The 20,899-nt window shown below is 36.4% G+C and overlaps 3 protein-coding genes and 1 pseudogene across 7 annotated transcripts in view; 2 read left to right on the top strand and 2 right to left on the bottom strand.

Moving 5' to 3' along the window:
- Positions 1-6,306, top strand: part of LOC132173681 (tRNA/rRNA methyltransferase (SpoU) family protein) — a 33,463-nt gene extending 27,157 nt beyond the window's left edge. The window contains exons 29-35 of one of the 4 annotated variants that reach the window (XM_059585247.2): positions 1,472-1,559; positions 2,526-2,585; positions 2,652-2,904; positions 3,637-3,788; positions 3,904-3,974; positions 4,776-4,932; positions 5,989-6,306. In XM_059585247.2, the coding sequence (XP_059441230.2) occupies positions 1,472-1,559; positions 2,526-2,585; positions 2,652-2,904; positions 3,637-3,788; positions 3,904-3,974; positions 4,776-4,932; positions 5,989-6,153 (946 nt within the window). In that variant the 3' untranslated portion in view covers positions 6,154-6,306. Of the gene's footprint in view, positions 1-1,471; positions 1,560-2,525; positions 2,586-2,651; positions 2,905-3,633; positions 3,789-3,903; positions 3,975-4,775; positions 4,933-5,988 lie in introns of those variants that run through there. The other 3 variants (XM_059585246.2, XR_009439340.2, XR_009439339.2) reach the window with 3 other exon arrangements.
- Positions 6,307-7,626: 1,320 nt separating this feature from the next.
- On the bottom strand, positions 7,627-11,219 carry LOC148586959 (uncharacterized; annotated as a pseudogene).
- Positions 11,220-11,299: 80 nt separating this feature from the next.
- Positions 11,300-14,804, top strand: LOC132173946 (glutamate dehydrogenase 2-like). 2 transcript variants are annotated; one of them, XM_059585638.2, is made up of 9 exons: positions 11,300-11,694; positions 11,789-11,902; positions 12,743-12,964; positions 13,085-13,159; positions 13,291-13,407; positions 13,500-13,750; positions 14,166-14,241; positions 14,334-14,414; positions 14,549-14,804. In XM_059585638.2, exons 1-9 carry the CDS (start codon positions 11,587-11,589, stop codon positions 14,732-14,734), a joined length of 1,230 nt encoding a protein of 409 aa, XP_059441621.1. In that variant the 5' UTR covers positions 11,300-11,586; the 3' UTR covers positions 14,735-14,804. The 2 variants fall into 2 exon arrangements, with proteins under 2 accessions (XP_059441621.1, XP_059441619.2); XM_059585636.2 differs by having other exon boundaries at positions 14,334-14,420.
- Positions 14,805-15,777: 973 nt separating this feature from the next.
- Positions 15,778-19,180, bottom strand: LIL3:1 (Chlorophyll A-B binding family protein). The gene is made up of 3 exons (XM_059585639.2): positions 18,625-19,180; positions 16,404-16,541; positions 15,778-16,300 (listed from the first exon to the last, which is right to left on the bottom strand). Exons 1-3 carry the CDS (start codon positions 19,037-19,039, stop codon positions 16,050-16,052), a joined length of 804 nt encoding a protein of 267 aa, XP_059441622.2. The 5' UTR covers positions 19,040-19,180; the 3' UTR covers positions 15,778-16,049.
- Between the last annotated feature and the right edge of the window lie 1,719 nt (positions 19,181-20,899).

Genomic DNA, 20,899 nt, shown 5'->3' with positions numbered 1-20,899 from the left:
ACTCCCTGTGTGCAATAAGATTGATTTACTTATCAAAAAGGAGATAGAGGTTTGCCGTAATTTTCCAAACAATAGTATTGTTAAATATGCAATAACCCAATGGAGATGCTCTTTGAACTATCGTATTCCCATTCTGATGTAGTTGGGAAGTCAAATGCAGGAACTAGGACCCATTTTTGTTTATTTTTCTTGAAAATGCATGAAATAGTTCTGTTTCAACATCAGAAACAGGGGACCCTAGTAGAAAGACCAAATTTAATGTTTCAACATGTTTTGGGTTATTTTGGACAAATAGAACGAGGTTTGCAGTGTGGATAATACAGTTTGGTGAGGGTCAGCGAGAATGATGTCGAAGATTTTATGAATGAAGTACAATCATTATGTATCCGCCAGAACTGCAGATCCGCTTCTATGTAGTATAAATTATGTATATGTACACACACACACACACACACACATATATGTATATTATTCAAAGTGTGGAGCATTTGGAATGTTTTCCTCAATCGATTTGGGTTGTCTTGGGTTATGCCTAGACAAGTATTTGATTTGTATGCTTGTTAGTGGACTGCCGGCAACACTCGGAGTGATGCGGTGTGGAAAATTGTGGTTTCGTGCCTTTTGTAGTGTCTATGGAAGGAAATAAATTATAGAAATTTTGAGGGATGCGAGAGGATTTTGAGAAAATTAGGTCTTTATTTTTCAACTATGCGTATCTTTGGACAGCTACTTATGTTTTTCCTTTGGTGATTAGTTACCATAATTTTTCTTTTTGTCCCTACTAGTTAAGTGGCTTCTTTTGTATACTTCATGTGCACATGGAACCGCCTTACGCTTTTGATGATATCTCAATTATTTATAAAAATTTTCTCTTCCTGTAATCTTGTAGATCTTGTTAGCTTTTTAGATTTTCATCCCCAATAGGGTGGTCGCTTCTCTTGTATACTTTTCATGTATGTGAGCTTTTCTTCTTCTAATGAATTATTATTCTTAAAAAAAAAAATTATTCAAAGTTTTATATAATATAATGTCAGTTCATAAGACATGGTATGGCCTATATTGATTGTAATTTTTGAAACACAATGGTAGCACCTATGTTTTAAAGAACTCTGAGCAAGGCCATCTTTACTGGCAGGAATATTAAATAAATGGGCAAAACCAAGTGTCTCACCCATTTCTTATTGCTTCTCATATTATGATACTTTCACATTTATTAATGGAAGATATCAAGTCATTAATTTGTACTATCATTGAATAGTTCTGGAAAATTTTTAGATTTTAGACGCCTGTAGGGTGGTTGTCTCTCTTGTATATTGTAGTTTGAACATGTTTTTCACCAGTAACAGGCTGTAAAGCAGAACATGAGCTTAATTAATAGGTCTAGGCTTTTCTTTTTTTTTTTTCCCTTTTTTTTTTTTTTAAATAAAAAAAGCATATCTGATAGGTTCTCTTGATTTCATGCCTATTTCAGCTTACGAGCATCAATGGAAGGATATCTTGATGCCTATAATCCCAAAAGTTCTGTCACTCCAGCTGGAATTTTCATCAATCGTGTTGAGGTCTGGGACTTCTTTGTTGAACTCAATCTAGTTTACAAGTTTAGCCTTTTTGGAATAGAGATAATAGATAGGAAGCACAGAGAATTTTTAACCATTTACAATAATAATACTATCAGAGTATCATAGACGTTCTAGGAAACAGCATAAAATGAAGCAAAAGAAATAAAAAAAAGGTAGCAAATAGCCTCCATGTATGTACTAATATGAGAACTTGGGCAAGAGTTGCATGCGTTAAATACTCAAAAACTTTAAAGACTAATGGAAAGCGAAGTACTGCATATATTTGGGCACTTTGCTTGAATTATGGTGCAAGCAATAATGGGAATACTGCTTTCCTAACTGTAATTGGTAATAATTTTTCTGGTTGTTAAAACCATATCAGGTTAAATATTCAAGTTACCCCTAAGTAATATATATGTACCAAAATATGGTTAGAAAACCCAACAATAAGGCCTCTATCCTAGATTTTTAACTTCTGGCATATTTTTGTGTCATGAATACTTTCTTGTTTTCCTTATTTAAATATCTGACATAGTTTAAATTTGAAGGACATTTTACCATAAAAAAGCAATGCAAAAATATTCTTTGTTGTCACTTGGTCTTTTTTTTTGTGAAATACTGCTGAGAATGACATTTTTCTCCTGATAGTACAAATGGTCTATGGACATGTTTTGTTTTCATATGAACTACAAAATTTTGTTCAAGGGTTGTCTATAATCAGTTGATATTGTAAATATATTATTCTTTCTAAAAATAGATTTGATATCGTTTGGAAATAAGAAGTTGTTTTACCTCATACATGTAAGAACATGGCATCATTTGTGCAATCACTTCCATGTTCATATTAATCATTCAGAGTCTGTTTGACCAATGAGCTTTAGTTCAATCTGTAGGGACCAGCACTAAGTGATGATCCTTTTTGATACTTTATGTATCTTATTTATTTATTTATTTGGTTTGTTGAAGGAACTTGAGTTTGAATGCGTACCCATATCCCTTATGGAGCGAGTGCTCACCTTTCTAAATGTAAGAACTTGATCACTTTTTAGTGCATTCTTTTTCAGGGCTTGTATCTCATTTTCAGTGTTGCAGGACGCCAGGGAAGACCTTAGATGTTCAATGGCAAGGGATGTGGTGACTATAAAGAATGAGAGCATGAGAATTGATGGAGATCCTGACTGCATGGAGCCGTCATGTAATGCCAAAGAAGAAAAATTGCTTAGCCAGCTGCCCAAAGATGCTTGCTTGGATTTTCAAAAGAAGGTTACTCTCTCTAAACATGAGAAGAAAGACAACGATGCTAGTTCCTTCTTCGGCAACAAAGAATCTTACAAACAACTTGTTGGTATGTATAAATTAATGAAGTTAATTAGAGATGAAAAGGAAGCAGCTAATTGTACCATCATGAGTATTGATTCAAGCAAAAGCACATGTTATCTATTTCCTGTGTGATAGACATCATAGTGGTCCTGGGTTTGAACATTGACTTTGTAATTTATCCTGTTAGAGTTAAATATTTCACATGTTGAGTCCCACTTATTCAGGGAAAATTTGAACCCACAGGTAGAATATTAATTAAATATTAAACTTATTATTTCCTATTAGTTTAAGCTTTTAAGATTATGGGTGATTTAATATGGTATCAGAGTAGAGATCTTCAGTTTGAACCCTTATTCCATACTTTATTCCTCATTTCAATTAAAGTATTCTATGTGTTGTTTGGTCACTCATATGAGGGGAAGTGTTGAATTATTGATGAAATGATTATCCTTTTCTATCCGCTTAACTTTTTCGGATAACTGATGATTTAACAACTATGAAGCTTATATTCTGCTCCACCTCATCTCTGTGGGAAACAAAATCTAAAACAGCTACAATCATACCTTTTACCCTGATGACACTAAAATATGAGCATTGGGTTTTGGTCCCACTTCTCTTTGTACCTAATCATTATGCGGTTGAAAGGTGTGATACTGATTGCTTCACATTGAAAACTTAGTGTTGTCACTACTGAATGGCAAATGAATATTGTTTTCTGACTCTTCTAATAAATTTATACTTGCACTATGTGAAGCAGAAATGGAGAAGGATGATCAGCTTCTAGATCAGTTCTTTCAGTCTAGAAGTCTAGCTATGGAAAGAATAAGAGCTAGTCAGCAACCTCTTATCCTAGTAGCATCACTGCTTGATCGTATACCTAACCTTGCTGGATTAGCACGGACATGTGAGGTATGTTGTAGGCAGTTATAATAATTGTTTTTGTTGGGTTTTTCTTTTTCTTTTTTGCTTTTCATGGTTTTGGCGATATTATTAGCTTGTTTTTCCTGGTCATTGTTACTGGCAGGTTTTTAAGGCATCAGGATTGGCCATTGCGGATGCAAACATATTACGTGATAAACAGTTCCAACTCATCAGGTCTTGATAATAGCCAACTGCCCTCTGTTTTAAGCTCTTTACATTCTTTTCCTTCTCTGAATCTTAGTTACTGTTGGATCTGGAATATAATCATTGGACCCCTATATACTTGCTTGATATCATGTTTATATAGAAGAGCATTTTAATGGCTACATCATGTTTTACGTACCTAGAAAAAAGGCTCCATTATGTTTCTTCCCATATAAACTTATTTGAAAATTAGAGGTTTAATTACCTTTGGCATTTGAATTTGCCTCAACAAGTTGATCATAATGGAAGTTATGCTTTATGACAAAAGAATATGAAACTTAAATAAGTAATATGAAAATGCATGGTAGCAGTTTCAGAACAGGAAGTATCACCTAATATTGAATATTCATAGTTATCTGGTCATTTCTGTTGAATATTTATGTTAAGAATCAGAAATTGATTGCACCTCTCTGTAGTTTGAGGTACAAACTAATTGTCTATTTTTAAAGAGTGTTCAAAGACCATTCGAAAATCCACACATTTTGGTTTTTTCTTCCCTGTCACATCAATTTTTCTATATATTATTTACCGGGGGAAACTCCACTTAACCTCCATGAACTTTTATCGCTTTTGTAATACCTCTTAAAGTTTAAAAACTCTTAATTTAGCATATTCAACGTTAAAAAATTGAAAATTTTTTAACTTTAGGAGGTGATTGCAAAAACGATGAAAGTTCATAGTAATTAAGTGGAGCTTTTCCAGTTTAAAGTTCTAGGTAATATTTGGGCTGTCTTTCGGTCAGTAATTCAAAACCATTGTTTTGTTTTCCAGTGTGACAGCAGAGAAGTGGGTTCCTATCATAGAAGTTCCCGTGAATAGTGTGAAGGTATTCCTAGAGAAAAAGAAACGAGAAGGGTTCTCTATATTGGGATTAGAGCAAACTGCAAATAGTATACCTCTTGACCAGTATGTCTTTCCCACAAAGACGGTAAGTTCTACAAACTCAGGCCTTCCAGTTTTAATATTGAAAAAAAATGTAAAATCAGTGGAAATTAATGCAATGCATTATTTATATCTGTAGTTGTTTTCCATTCTTACTGTAATGCGTAGTTAAGAAAGGTTCACCAGAGCTACACATAAAAGAGAAGAAAAAAAACAGAAAAGATTTTTTTTTTTTTTAAAAAAAGATCACATAGGCTTGCTGGTCAGTGAGGAAAAGAGAGGGAATTTTGCAATTTCTCAACTAGCTAACTTCTGCCTAAGAATTTTTTTTAGCTGACTTCTTGTTTTTCCCCATTTCTTCCACCTGCGCGGGTACTGGTCTTAGGGGTAGGCAAAAACCCGCCATTCTGATTTCTGATCCGGCACCTACTTGTTTCTGACCCATGCGGGTCGGCTTCTGACAAAAGAGGGTCAGATGTCATATATCAATATGGATTTCCAACCAAAGTTGGGAACCCAAGTTGGTTTTCGATAAATTCTGGCCCGGCCTTACTAGTTTTATATTAAAAAAATCCATTTACAGGCATCTCCGTTTTACCATGGGTCTTCATCTTTGCCCGAATCCATCTCCCAAAATTTTCATCTTTGACAAGCTTGAGGAAGAGGAAGATGCTTCGTCTTTGTCAAACGAGGACATAAATGGAGCATCATTATCAAAAGAAGGCAAAGAGATCTTTGTTAGATCTCTTCATCTTTGTCCAACGAAGACAAATATATGAGATCTTTTCATCTTTAACCCATCGACTATTCCGACCGATTCTAACTCTTAATTTTTGAAGGCGGGAGTGGCTTGGAAAAACTTCCGACTTTTTCGACTTCGATAGAGGCGGAAGCCAGAAGAGGCCTTTCCTAGGAGTCGGTGCACAGTCCTAGCTGGCCTCACATTTTTCTGTTTTAATTGTGTATTGGTGGAAGTGATTCCAATTCATTTACTGGAAACTTTAAAATTTTATCCAATTCTATCTGTAATCTTTTTCATGTTCATCTTTTTGGTAAATCATCTGTATATCAAATTGATCTGCCTAATTCATCATTTTGCCAGGTCCTAGTCCTCGGACGTGAAAAGGAGGGTATACCTGTGGATATAATACATATCTTGGACGCTTGCATTGAGATCCCACAATTGGGGGTTGTTAGATCTCTCAATGTTCATGTCAGTGGTGCCATTGCTGTCTGGGAGTATACTCGGCAGCAACGATCCCAATAGATCTTTTATACACATTAATTTGTCTTTCAACAATACCCAGGAATCTTGATCCAATACCTCAGTTGCAAATGATTTACAGGCCACAAACTTCGTTGTATTTGTATTACATTCATTTGTAAATATCCTATAATCAAACTATCTCATTCTTGGTCTTTTTTTTTTTTTTTTTTTTATTTTGACAAATAAGATGTGGGTTAAACAGCGATAGAATGATGGGAATTCTTTTCGACTCAACTCAAAATTGTGAATATCGAGAAAAAAAAAGATTTGAGATTATATTTAGATGGTTTAAAGAATATAAAATAAAATTATAAAAAATATAATTAGAAAACAGGAAAAAAAATGTATTAAAAAAAATTCGGGTGGTATTGAACCCGGAGCAGTTGGCTGGGGGGCTCGGCCATCCTATATATATATATAAGTTTAGTTGAAAATTTTTTGAGTCGAGAAAAGTGGATGTCAAATCCAAAAAAAAAAAAAAAAAACAGAAAAAAAAAAGTTGGGAAAAATAGGCTTCCCAAACAAGCCCATTTCGATCTCTTGCTTGCAATTTGTCAAATTAAATTCCTGTTTCACTTTCACACATCCAATAATATAAATGCCTAAAACAATTCAAGGTGTATTTTTTTTTTTTTTTTTTCAAATAAGAGAAGTGGGTTGCAGGAAATCAAACAACAAGATAGGTTGGGCATCCTAACAACAAAGCCCAAGTGGAATGTGCAGTACAAAAACAAATACAAAACCAGACAGTAGACAATAGTTTCGTTCATGATCCCAAAAGAACCATAAATAAGAAATAAGCTTTTTAAGGACCGCACAAGGCGGTGAGAAATGGCAAAAGAACTCGGTGAAGAGTTCCATATAGTAAAGGCAACAGCCCCCGTTGAGTGATTGTTATAAGGAAGGTATTGCAGATAATAGAGCCATATATTGAAGGACCACTAGCAACAAGAATCTCCTCCACAAGATCGAACCAATTCATGACAAGGAGATAATAACCCACGTAAAACAAGAAAATACAGCAAATAAAAATGGGAATTTTGTGTCACCGGCAGAGGGAGGCCGTTGGAGGTGTTCAGTGGGCGCGTGAGATCCACCGAACACCTCCGAATTCAAGTTGTTTAAATTGTGTGGCATTTGTTTCAGGATGATTTGCCACTTACTTGTCATCCAATCTGGTTTCATGCTCGTAGCAGGCACGTGGAAATTGATTTTCATTTCACAGGCGATATGGTAGCCAACAATTCACTTGACATAAATTTAACATCTCTCTCTCTCTCAACATATATATTATACAGTCACTATAAAAAGATCAATTACAATATAAGAAAGAAAATATTTATTTTATTTGTTTATCAAGGGTCATATACACCCGTATATATATATAATGTAACTTCTTATCTGAGATAATCTTTTTTTCCCATTTTTCTATTCCTGTAATTGTTGAAGTTTGCCAAATATATTGAAGCTTCTTCACCTAATCTTATGAAATGCTGAAAAACAGTTTGAAATGAACCCGCGCTTCCTTTTTTGCATCTGAAAGAATTTTAGTGGGAATTAAAATATGAAAGATCAAGAGCATAACATGCTTTGATTTAAATATCACATGAATTTTCAGTAATTAATTACCTCTAAACTTTTCGTGGCGGCTTTAATCGTATTGCTTATCGATTCACTATGTTTCTTCTTCTTTCTCTCTTTCTTAGCTTGGGAACTTATCAAAGATCTGAAGAAATTTGGAATCAAGATTTTCCGACTGCCAAGGCAAGCTGGACGTTTTGATTTTCTTTGGACAGCAACAATCTAACAAATTAATCAAGTGACCAACATCAATACCATCATAACTAACAGTCTAACACAGGTTGATCTTTTTTCCATTTCTGTATGAAATATAATTACTTGGCTTGTAGGTTTCTAGCGGCCCAAAGAACTTGACTTTAATGGTGAGGGTGAGAGTGGTCGAGATGTTGATCGAGCAGACTGCCGAAGATGCTGAGAGTACTGAAGAAGCTGGGCTCTCCTATCATACCCTTTACCAGAAGGACCTCGGTTATGGAGGATTACCTCTCGTTTGATGGTTTGACGAAGATGGTGATGGTGGTGATGGTGGTGATCGTGATTTTGTGACACCCTCTTCTTCCTTGGACGCTCTACATACACCGTCGATCACCAACACCGCCTTCTCTTTGCAACATGTCGCCTAAAATACCAAGTCAACATACAAGATATATATGTTAAGAGTGAGATACAGAGAGAAAGAGAAAAGATACATTTTTGTTGAGAGTGAGAAGGGGCTTAATAGATACAGGAAGCCATATATATATATATATATAGATGATGCAGGGTATCATGCAGGCCTAGTAATATTAGATGCGGATGGAAACGTCAAGCCAAAAAGAGATGGTCAACATGATACCATTGGTTGGATCGGAACAAAACTCGTGTCTACATGTAAAGAAAGTTCGAAATATATAATCGGTGTGTTAAATCATTACATATTTCAAAAATTTCTTTTAATAAATGATTCATAACACGTAAAATATTTAAGACATCTAATACATACATGTAATATTTAATTGAAATGCAAGATGAATAACACAAACAATGTTCGAACTTCGAACTTAAGACTTTTACGATATAAACAAAACAAACGTGCGGGGACAAAATGGGTAGATCCTCTTCTTTCTCTGTCATGCATGTTGATTCTAGTTACAAGATTCAGTAGTTGCACAGTTTCACTACTTCCAAATTCATCCGCCGGCTGCAATTCAATAAACCAATTATATCTCAAATTCTACTGTAGACCAACCGGCTGGCGTGATTATATTTGTTGGTATTAATTAAGTTAAACATGTCGGAACCTTGGATTGTATTCCAAAAGAAGACTAATACAAAGACTTTGAAAGAGTTCCCACGTCGTATAGATAGATAGCAACTATCTATGAATGCGAGTGGATAATGTGGCTGTCTCTAGTTTCATTTATAGAATGTGTCGTTTGAGTACATCTACAACGTATGACTATATGTTTGAAATACAGATTCTGTCTTATCAAGATTTGGCTTTATATATCTTCATCTGTTGTTGAATAAGTTCTTTGAGATGCAGTAGGAGTCTTGCTTGATTTGACTTTATCTTCATCTGTTGTTTGAGTTTTTTGAGGGGCAGGAGTACGTAGGAGTCTTGCTGTCAAAGTTCCTTAACACGCCCCTTCGAACCGATTAGGATTTTCTTATAATTCTTTTTACATTCTCAAATTGTGAAATTTAGGTTGTTTTTAAATATCGAAACACTCGAAAAATGCCACCTATTAAAAATGCATCACGTTCAATTGAGAATCGAGTGTATTTTCATTATATTCTTGTTGTTTATGTTGTAAATAAACTTTGAGTCAAAATCTGTCTTTTGATTTTCTTAAAAAGAAGTATTTCTGCAAAACTAAAGAAAAAGCTTTTTGGAATGAAAATTCTTTCTGGTGGCCTCGATAACATGACATATTTTGAATAGGTGATACTTTTTAAGCGTTTCGATGTTTAAAAATAGCCTAAATTCCATAATTTAAGAATTTATTACTTTAAAATTGTTAGGGATGGACTTTGAGTTTAGATCAAAGAAGACCAAATTGGGTGGAACACAAGTGGCTTAGTAAAAGTATCTGCAATTTGATCTTTACTGGGATATGAAAAAAGATCCCCATTATAGCGTGAAAGATTATGGGCTGAGGTAATTTGGGGGAAGAAATGGGCTTTGCTTCATGCATTTTGGCTAAATCTACTATATTCCGATGTTTAGATAAAAAGATCGAAGACCATTGTGAATGGGCGTGGCTTGAACACCATGGAAAATATGAAGTGGGCTGAGATTAATTCTTGTAGTATTAGGGGCAAAGAGTTGGTTAATTAATTGGTAATTTTCCTTTTGTTTTCTTATAGGGATTGGTCTTGATCTTTTTAACATGTTGATTATCCCACAACTGTTGACCCCTTCAATATTATTGGTATTATAAATTTTTTGTTGAGCTATTAAATCATCAATTGCCCCCAAAAATTTAAACTAAAAAAAAAAAAAATGGCGGATTTCACCATTTAATTAAATTTAAACACTTTCTTCATATATAAGCTAAAATTTCTCCATAATAAGTAAGGCCCAATATGAAAAATATTTAACTGAAATAGAGAGTAAATCATGGAGTTAGAGTTCAAAGTCAAAGCAGATACTACTCTTGATATCATGTTAAATCATTATCCATCCTAAAAGCTTAAGTTAATAAGAAATAATTAATTTAGTTATTTAATTAATATTTTATCATGAGCTCCAAATGCTTGAGGAACTATTGACTTCTCTAAACAATGAACATTCAATTGCATCTTACTTTCTCGGTTATATTGTCTATTTACTTTTCAATATTTTGTACGTGGATCGAGATTTTTCTCCAATTTACGATATTAATATCAATGATGAAAATCTTGTGAAGGTAAGTTTTCTGTCATATGATTAAAAAGTTGACAAAAACTGGGATACACATCATGCGCGCGTACATCCTTATTTCTCTCTTTGTCACGCAATTCATCTTCTTCCTCCGCATGAGATGCATGGATTTGATAAATAAGTTTGAGACTTGCTAACAACAGTCAAGGTGGCGTGCAACTGAGCTAGTGCATCAGCCATCAAGCCTTGCCTCAATCGGTTGAAATCGCGTCTCCTCAACGATAAATTCATCCTCTTCTTCCACGAAGCACCAATTTGATCTCCAAAGTTCAAACCACTCAAATTGTTCAGTTAGGCAAATTGTCTATTTACATTTTCTTATCTTTAGTTTAGTGGTTTTAAAATGTAAAAATAATGATTTCAAAATAGAGTTAAAGATTTAGTAAAATACGTAAAAGATAGAGAAAAAATCAAACAATATTTAAAATGTGTCATTTTTGAAAACACACTTATTGGCTGCTAGATGATTTTTTCAAGTTTTCAAACGACAATTGTTTTCCAGAAAGCGCTCTCAAATGAGATTCTTTCCCAATATTGTTTAAAAATAAATATTTAAACAAGAGGAACCCACCAACCCCATAGTCCATGTGGCGCTCATGCACGAATGGGTTTGAAGAACATTAACGTTGGAGTTAGATGTTAAGGATAGATAGCCGCGACCAAAGCTGATGATTGATGTCCCTAAGCATTCCCCAAATCAATGGGCGTAGATTCTTCTGTTAAGAGTGTCAATGTCCCAAAAGTCCACTTTTTTCCCATTTTGCACTCGTTAAGAAGCAGTGCCAAAGAGAAATAAATTTGTCTATAAATAAGCCCATTTCTTGATATCTGTGTGATCCCTCAGATTTGGCCTTGTCCCCACACCATTCATAGCTTGTTTTCTTCAATCTTGTTATCTTGGTTTTCTGCAGGGTCTTCTCTGTTTCATTGGGTTTAATAAGGCAGCCATGAACGCTCTTGCAGCAACCAACCGCAACTTTCGCCTTGCAGCTCGCCTTCTTGGCTTGGATTCCAAGCTTGAAAAGAGCCTTCTCATCCCCTTCAGAGAAATCAAAGTATTAAATTTTTTTTTTCTCTCTGTGTTTTTGATGTTGTTGTAGTGGTCGACTGTATATATATGTTTGTTGTTTGATATATTTGATGTGTCAGGTTGAGTGTACGATCCCCAAGGACGATGGGAGTTTGGCTTCCTATGTGGGATTTAGAGTTCAACATGACAACGCTCGTGGGCCGATGAAAGGCGGAATCCGTTACCACCCTGAGGTTATCTTTATTGCTATTGTCTATTGCTATCATTTTATTTGTTTTCATGATTGATATGTATATTCATATTGATAATATAATATATCAAGCATGTTGAAGCTGTTTTGATTTGGGGATTTTGGGTTTGTTACAGTTCAATTCTTCATCTCTATAAAATAGATGTATGCTTGTATGGCTGGTTGATGGTTAGACTATTTGCTTCGTGATGTGAACTCCCAGTGTTTGAACTTGTGCATGATCAAGCACAAAGGGACAATAAAACTCATATGTTTTTGTCTAATTAGTCTGTAGTTAAAATGGTACTTCCTCCCTCTGTAGCAAATGGAGGGTGAGTTCGTGAGTTCAAGTCCCACCGGGTGCAAAAGAAAACAAAAATACAGATCATACTATACAGGATGGGGGTGTAAATTAGTTTCAGTCAAATCAAGCTTGATAACCATTAAGTGTGATGGGAATATTATCTGCATCTGGTTCCAACTTTTCTTACTTGAAATCAAGTAATCAACCTTTTGGGTTAAAGTCGATAGCTAAAATGTTGAGCTAGATGTAAATGCTTTAAAAAAGTAAGTAGTTAAAATAGAAAAAAGCTAAACATTTGCTCAGCCGGATGTGAGCGTTTTTATTACATGTTTTATCTGTTGTCATGTCAATGAGCCATTTAGGCACACATTTCACAAGTTTATTGTACAACCAAAAAAGAAACTGATGCTTAGTATAATGTAACTAAGACCGGTCATGAAAATTATTGCTTTGGGACTCAACTTACAGGTTTCCCTCCCTTTGCTTGTAAGTTTTGTTAAGCTGTATCAAGTACTGAACTTTCAAATTCTCTGGTGCAAGGTTGACCCAGATGAAGTTAATGCTCTGGCTCAACTAATGACATGGAAGACAGCTGTAGCAGACCTTCCATACGGTGGAGCAAAGGGTGGGATTGGCTGCAACCCAAGGGACTTGAGTATTAGTGAGTTAGAACGTCTGACTCGTGTTTTCACTCAGAAGATCCATGATCTCATTGGAATTCAAAGGGATGTTCCTGCCCCTGATATGGGAACTAATGCCCAGGTATCCCATTTCCATCAAGTGACCAGATGAATTTTTGATTGTGGTCTTTTTGGTTGGAAAACACCAGCTTCCATCATTTTTTGTTTGGTAGAAATACTTATTAATTGTCAAATTGTACAGACAATGGCATGGATTCTTGATGAGTACTCCAAGTTTCATGGGCATTCACCTGCAGTGGTGACAGGAAAACCTATTGTTCGTAAGAGAGAGAGAGAGAGAGAGAGAGAGAGAAAGAGATGTAAAAATTGTGGCTAATTCTTATTAAGGGCGTATGGAACTGAAAAGTGTGTTTTTTTTTTTTTTTTTTGTCTTTTTTGCCATTTTAGGATCTTGGGGGTTCATTGGGAAGGGAGGCTGCAACAGGACTTGGAGTGGTTTTTGCAACAGAGGCTTTACTTGCAGAGTATGGGAAGTCAATTACTGATACAAAGTTTGCTCTACAGGTAGCTCCAACATCACAAGTAACATGGATTTCATCCGAAAAAAATCCATGTAAATATACTTTTTAGTAATTTTTCTTCAATAATACTTTCAGGGTTTTGGTAATGTGGGCTCCTGGGCGGCAAAATTTATTCATGAGAAGGGAGGCAAGCTCGTTGCTGTTAGTGACATCACAGGTGCAGTTAAAAACCCAAATGGAATTGATATCCCAGCTCTGCTGAAACACAGAGAGATCACTGGAACTCTCAAGGATTTCCAAGGCGCAGATTTTATGGACCCAAATGACTTGCTTGTTCATGAATGTGATGTTCTCGTCCCATGCGCCTTGGGTGGAGTTCTCAACAAGTATGTAGTCTGCTTTGCTGCCAAATAATTGTATTACTGTTAGACTGTGGACCAACGTTGAGTCTGGCCTCGTTTGGTAATGCCTTTTAAATGATGCTTTTTATTTTTTAGTTGTGATGTGATATAAAGGTGAAAGTAATTGTAAGTGTTTTAAGTGTTGAGTTGTTTGTTAATGTTTTTGCAGTCCTAAAAGAATAGCAATCGAGCCCTCTATCTTTTGCTTTATAGATCTATCCCTGAAAGAACTTGTTGATCATATGTTTATCAATTTCCGTTTCGGTGCACTGCAACTTGTTAATGGACATGAAGAATCAAAACATTTTATCATTTTCCATTTTTGTATTGCCTCTATATTGCTTATTTTGAATAAATACAAGCTAAGTCAATCAGGGTTACTTGTATTTCTCATTTGAAGGGAAAATGCTACTGACATTAAGGCAAAATTCATAGTAGAAGGTGCAAACCATCCCACTGATCCAGAAGCAGATGAGGTAATAATGCAGATAGTGTTTCTTCCTAATTGGCAAGGGAGGTATAATTTACTAAGCTCAAACATTATATGAAAAATTTATCTCCTCTGCAGATCTTATCTAAGAAAGGAGTTGTTATACTCCCTGACATATATGCAAACTCTGGTGGTGTGACTGTGAGCTACTTTGAATGGGTACAGGTGACTGCAACTGCTAGAAAACTACCTTCCCTCCAATGCACAATTATCATTCCATTATGATGTTTTGGTATGTACGTACTCATATTAAGCTGATATTTATTGGAGTTTAATCACTCTCTCTGCTGCAGAACATTCAAGGATTCATGTGGGAAGAAGAGGAAGTGAACTTTGAGCTGAAGAAGTACATGACAAAGGCTTTCCATGAAATCAAGGCAATGTGTAAACTTCATGACTGCAACCTGCGAATGGGTGCCTTCAGTTTGGGCGTCAACCGGGTTGCACGTGCTACCCTCTTGAGGGGTTGGGGAGCATGAGCCAATCTCTTATTCCTGCCGTTCTTTGCACATCAGATGCATTCACAGGTTATCATCCAAGAAAAAGTTACTGGCCTTTATCTTTTTCTTTATTTTTTTATTTTATTTTATTTTTTTATTTTTCTTTGTGCTCCTTTTCAAGTATCTTTCTGTTTGATAATGGAATTCAGCCATGAAATGTGTTGCTTTTGATGGGTTCATTACTCTCTGGGTGGAGGCAAAGAAAGAACAAATTCAAGTTCAGCTAATCAGCTATTTAAAGAAAGTTCGTTTCTTTGCATATAACCCCTTCCTAGGATAGAAATTTGCTACAAACTGGTTTATAGATAATTTATTATTCATACAAACTCATCTAATTCTCACATGTTCTTAAAAGAACATGTCATGTCACTTTATTAAATGGGTTTGTGTTGTCCTAATGATTACATGCATGGATTATCGAGATCAAAGCTTCAATTCAATAATTCTCGGAGAACCTTTTAATTATTTGATAGGAATAAAATACAAGTACATTTCATGAACCTAAATTTTTTTTTTTTTTTTTTCTTTCTTTAAACCTTTTAATTATTTAAAGAAAGTTTGTTTCTTTGCATATAACCCATTCCTAGGATAGAAATTTGCTACAAATTGGTTTATAGATAATTTATTATTCATACAACTCACATGTTCTTAAAAAAACATGTCATGTCACTTTATTAAATGGGTTTGTGTTGTTCTAATAATTACATGCATGGATTATCGAGATCAAAGCTTCAATTCAATAATTCTTGGAGAACCTTTTAATTATTTGATAGGAATAAAATACAAGTACATTTCATGAACCTAAACTTTTTTGTTTTTTTTTTTTTTTTTCTTTCTAATACGATGAAATCAACCCCCCCCCCCCCCCCCCCCCCCCCCCCCAAAGAGAGAGAAAAAAAAAAAAAAAAAAAAAGCGTCTCAAGAGCATTCCATTTTGAAAACATATGTGCTACAGGCTACTTAGTCCCACCCCAAAAATCTTTCCACAGAACCCCATCAAAAAGAAAACATGTTCAGAGGAATTCAGAAAAGAAGAAGCTTGCAACTGCAAATGCGAAAGAACTAATTATTAGAAAACTAAAATACAATGACTGATGGGAATTTAAATCTTTTTTTTTTTTTTTTGATAAGTAACTGATGGGAATTTAAATCATCATTCTCCACTAGAACAAAGTAATTACAATAACAGGTAACTGAAAGGGAGCTCATTAATTTTTCTTTTACTTCTTTTTTGGATAATTCAAGAAAGATGCGGATTAAATTTGAAGGGGCAAACTCAAGAATCGCAATTTCATTACTGATTCTTGGAACCGCCAGGGGTCTCATCCTGCCAGGTTGCTTGCCATTGCTTGTCATAAAAGGTTGTCTCTTCCAGCAGCTTCTTTAAGTTCTCTATATCCTCATTCTTCCGGATCACAAGAACTCCAACAACGGCTACAAACAACAGAGTTTTGCAAAAGAAGTTGCCCATTTGATCAACCAGACCTACCCCAGTCAAGCTATCAACCAGATAAGCCATGAAAAAGCCTATCATTGCAGCACGGCCTGCATAAAACCCATTGAACAGCATAGATGGATCAGCATGAGACAGTAGTGCTCTTTTCTGATCAACGTTTCATTTTAGAGAAAACAAATGGATAGAACAAACCATTAAGTAGCTCAGCTTCAGGTAGATGGAACCTTTTCGTCCATGCCCACCAAGGTATGATGGATGTGTCAAACACTATAGGGTCATCATTACTGGATGACTCAGGCTTACCCTCAAGCCATTTTCTCCTCTTAGCCTCTGAAATGATTATCCAAGGAGGTCCATTAAAATCAAGTAATCCGAGGTATCTAGAGGAATAATGAATACACTATTACGTAATTATAACTAATTCCATCTTCACCTCATCCTATCCTCTCTTCCCCATTTTTAGACAAGGAAAAGATAGCAAGCATCCAAATTTCAAGCAAAAATATAAGGGAAGTAAAAATTACATGTATATAGTGGGTCTTCAGTGTATTTTGGAAAATACATCATTCAATTGTATATCTGACAGAAATTGATATACAAGTAGCTGTATGAAACTTAACCAGCAAAAAGTTGCATATTGATGATAATAAAATAAAACAAGTTTTATTGATGTAATGCTAAAATAACATATATGCATAAAAACAAAAAGGAACTAAACAAGCAAATAGACATGAGGTTCTCTAAAGCAATAGAAAATAAGTCATGCTTACACATCAGTAATCACCTCTGGCCCCACAAAACATTAGAGAATAGTAAACCTACATTCAGATAGGAAGAACTTGGAAACAAGGGGAGATGGAATCTATACAAATGCTTAAAAATAGAAACCCTAAACCTGACAGATTCTTTTTCTCCTTGTTTCCAAGATCCAAACTAAAGTCTTAAAGCATGTTTACAGTTTTCCTTTCCTTCATTGTTTCCAAGAATCAAGTAAAGCCTGATTTTATGGTTTACTACATAGTGGAAAACAAGGAGGGCACTAGATCTCTTGGTGTTGCTCCATGAACAGTTGAGCACATGGGATAGGACCACCTACAAGAGATCAATAGCACGATAAAGTAAAGCACCTTTGATTGTAGAGTGACATCTATTTTGAGTTTCGGTTTCAAGTACAACGGCCAGCCATAATTGTTAATCTCAGCTTAAAATTATGATCTCCTTGTTAGTAGATGGGAATAAAAAACATAGAGCTTAGCTTGTGCAGAAAAAGATGGAGGACTCCCTCTGCACTCATAAGTAGTGGATGTTCCAAATAATTTCAATTCTCCAATCACAACCATGGGGTTACATAGCTTGATATCATGATGGTCAGTAGACAGATCTATGTTCCAACTTCCAAGTGTAGAGACATTCACTTCAAAATTCCCCAGAACATAATCACCTTGAGGCCCAGAACTCAACGTGCAAGAGATCACAAGTGCCAATTATTATTGATTACAATTACTCTGATCACATATATCAAGTCTAGACAATGACTACAAGGGTCGGGTACAACAAGAATGGGAATTTCTCATCCTTCGAGATGCCACTTGTGGTGTGGTCTAGTCAATTTTGGTAATTGGCCGAGACCAATTAAAGCAAGACATAGATTTAATCTGAAATCAAAGAAATGAAGATTCGTTCACCGAATCTAGGCTGTTCCAGCAAAGAAACTTCCAAAAACCACCTAATCTTAGGTTACACAGACAATCCCATTAGAATTACAGTCAAAAATAACAATTAAAATCAACTGATCCTTAGCCCAAGTATATGCGACCAACAAGAACCATGTTTTGAAATAGGTTAACATATTTTATAGAATTACAAGCTATTGACTTCTTTCTCAAAACCAACATCAGTTCTTGGCCTTCCAATTGGGGACGATGAAACAAAATTAGTTTTTAATCTTAATGTTTATGAATTATTATTCTATTTCCACTATGGTAGTAGCACCTTTTAAGTTCTAGACTAAATAATCTTGATGGGTTTTGTTTTGGCAGAGTTGCAGTCACACACTAGCTAATTCTGAAATTGTTGCAGATTCCACCATATATTGGTTGCATTTGTCAAAAGAATAACTTTTATCACAACTAAGTGTTCCTATTATGAGTTCTTGTGAACGCTTTCATTACAGATCATGAGAAAAGATAGCTATAGCTCACTAAAATTTATAATTTTCAAGTCGTATGTGTCCAGTTTCCATAGAAAAAAAAAAATTATAATAACCAAAACAACAAACAACATCGGTACACCCAAGCTGTGCAGAAGTGTGGAAGAAACAAACTCAAACTCAGATTGGAAACAAACGAAATCCTAGACCATAAAGCAAAATAAAGTACATCGAAGCCAAATTAACACAAACCCAAAACCTTACCAGCATCAATAACAGCATCCCAGTCGGGTTTTCCATCTTTCTCAAACTGCTTCAAGTCCCAAGTCCCTTCGACCCATCTGGGATCCTCAAACTTACTCACCACCTTAACTTCTACTGCTTCCGCTGCCCCTGCAGACCCATTGGCCCCAGCAGAGCTCGCATCCTTCTCAACAACCGGCTGCGGAGGTTCAGCTACCTTCTGGCCTGCTTCCGGTTCAAGTGCGGTTGCAGCTGAGGCTGAAGTTCCAGCTCCATTGTCTGCTGAGGACCTGGTGGTGGAGAGAAGGAAGAAAGGCGTCTTGGGCGGTCTGAGTGAGAGGTGAGGTTTGACGGTGAGATGGGTTTTGGGAGATATAGAGGCAGAAAGGGATGGAGGGTGGGTTGGCGGAGAAAACAAGGCCATGGAAATGGACATGCTTTGGTTGGAAGGAGGATTGGGGGAAGGGGTTTGATCTCTCAGAACATTTGATGGGTTTTTTGGGCTATCCGTTCCTCAGCCTCAGAAATGGCCAAATTATTGGTTTCTACCTTTGTATACTTTCGCAGCTTCGATGAAGTAAATTGGGGACTTCCCCGTTGGTGGCCTGGTAATAGCATCATAATTTCCGTTTTTTTTTTTTCTTTTTTTTTTTCCAAACTATTTGGGTAAAATACTATATATATCAGGCACTTTTCTTGACTTCAACATAATTCAAAGTTCAAACGGATTAATTCATGGCCACAAAAATTTCATAAGAATTGTGTTAGAATATTCTTAAACTCCGTTTACTTTGACGTAAAATAGTTTCCTTCGTAAAATATTTTTAAAAAAGCCATTTTCTCTGAAAATATTTTCTGTCGAAAACATTTTGCAGTGTTTACCTTGCATACGGAAAATAATTTTTTTTTAATATATATTTTTTCCAATAAGGTTCACGTCAGGACCTGCAGGGGACTTGTCCGGGACCTCGCCGAGACCTACCTTGGACTTGATCGGGACCTGCTCGGAACTTGCCTGGGACCCCACCGGGACCCGCCCAGGACTTGACCAAGACTTGACCGGGACCCGCCCAGGACTTGACCAAAACCCACCCGGGACTTGACCGGGACCCGCCCAAGAATCGATCGTGCAAGTCCCGGGTGGGTCTTGGGCAGGTCCGGTCAAGTCTCGGGCGGGTCCCAGCGGGGTCCCAAGCAAGTTTTGGGCAGGTCTCGGTCAAGTCTTGGCAGGTCCCGGTTAGGTCCTGGGTAGGTTCGGTCAAGTCCCGAGCGAGTCTCGGTCAAGTCCAGGGTAGGTCCTAGGCGGGTCCCGGGCGGGTTTCGGGCAAGTCCCAGTTAGGTCCCGGGCGGGTTCTGGGCAAGTCCCGGGCAGGTCCCGGTCAAGTTTCAGGCAGGTCCCAAGCGGGTCCCAGGCAGGTCCCGGCACAGGTCCCAATCAAGTCCCGAGTAGGTCCGGGGCGGGTCCCGGTTAAGTCCTGCTCAGGTCCCGAGCGGGTCTCAAGCAAGTCCCGGTTAGGTTCCGGGCGGGTCCCAGGCAGGTCCCGTTGGGGTCCTAGTCAAGTCTGAAGCAGGTTCCGAGAGGGTCCTAGGCAGGTCCAGGACGGGTCCTGGTCAAGTCCCGGGCAGGCCCTGGGCGGGTCTCGGTCAAGTCTCAGGAGTGTCCCGATCAGGTCTTGGGCGAGTCCCAGGCAAGTCTCGGTTAGGTCCTGGACGAGTCCCAGTCATGTCTCGGGTGGGACCCAGTCAAGTCCCGGCGAGGTTCTGGGCGGGTCTTGGCAAGGTCCATCGATTTAAGAATGAGATGCTCATAGACGGAAAATGGTTTATGATTTTCAAAACCGTAAACCATTTTTCGAAAGTTAAAGAAGAATTTTCAGTCAAAAGTAAAATATTTTTCGTTGATCACTATTTTACGTCAAAGTAAACATTGTAAAATACAGAAATCATTTTCTGAAACTATTTTAGGTCAAAGTAAACGGAGCCTTAATGAATGTGATTTTACAAACATGGCTAAAATATTTGTAGCATATTCATGACCCTTAAATAAATACACACTCGATTCTGAGATTAATAAATACATATTTTAATTATTTAAAAATAAAAAATACCCATTTTTTTTAAATAATTTTGCGTCATGAAAATGGAGATTTGTTAAATTTACGAATTTATTGGTACAAGAATAAAGAAAAATGAGAGAAACTATTTATCAAATATAATTTATTTCTTAGTTCTTCTTTTTTGCCTCTAAGTTTACATATTCTTTTAAGAAAAAAAAGGAGATCGAGAATAACAATGT

This window comes from Corylus avellana, chromosome 3 (assembly GCF_965113065.1).
Source record: "Corylus avellana chromosome 3, dhCorAvel1.hap1.2, whole genome shotgun sequence".
Classification (NCBI taxonomy): domain Eukaryota; kingdom Viridiplantae; phylum Streptophyta; class Magnoliopsida; order Fagales; family Betulaceae; genus Corylus; species Corylus avellana.
This window is presented reverse-complemented; position numbering and strand designations above follow the sequence as displayed.

What these genes read in the sequence shown, in the direction of transcription:
- LOC132173946 (XM_059585636.2), top strand. Translation starts at nt 11,587, where the DNA reads ATGAACGCTCTTGCAGCAACCAACCGCAACTTTCGCCTTGCAGCTCGC. An exon ending in TCCCCTTCAGAGAAATCAAA is followed by an intron (nt 11,695 to 11,788) that starts GTATTAAATTTT and finishes TTGATGTGTCAG; the next exon opens with GTTGAGTGTACGATCCCCAA. An exon ending in GCTACTTTGAATGGGTACAG is followed by an intron (nt 14,421 to 14,548) that starts GTGACTGCAACT and finishes TCTCTGCTGCAG; the next exon opens with AACATTCAAGGATTCATGTG.
- LIL3:1 (XM_059585639.2), bottom strand. Translation starts at nt 19,039, where the DNA reads ATGTCCATTTCCATGGCCTTGTTTTCTCCGCCAACCCACCCTCCATCC. An exon ending in GGATGCTGTTATTGATGCTG is followed by an intron (nt 16,542 to 18,624) that starts GTAAGGTTTTGG and finishes TAATCATTTCAG; the next exon opens with AGGCTAAGAGGAGAAAATGG. An exon ending in TGAAGCTGAGCTACTTAATG is followed by an intron (nt 16,301 to 16,403) that starts GTTTGTTCTATC and finishes GGTTTTATGCAG; the next exon opens with GCCGTGCTGCAATGATAGGC.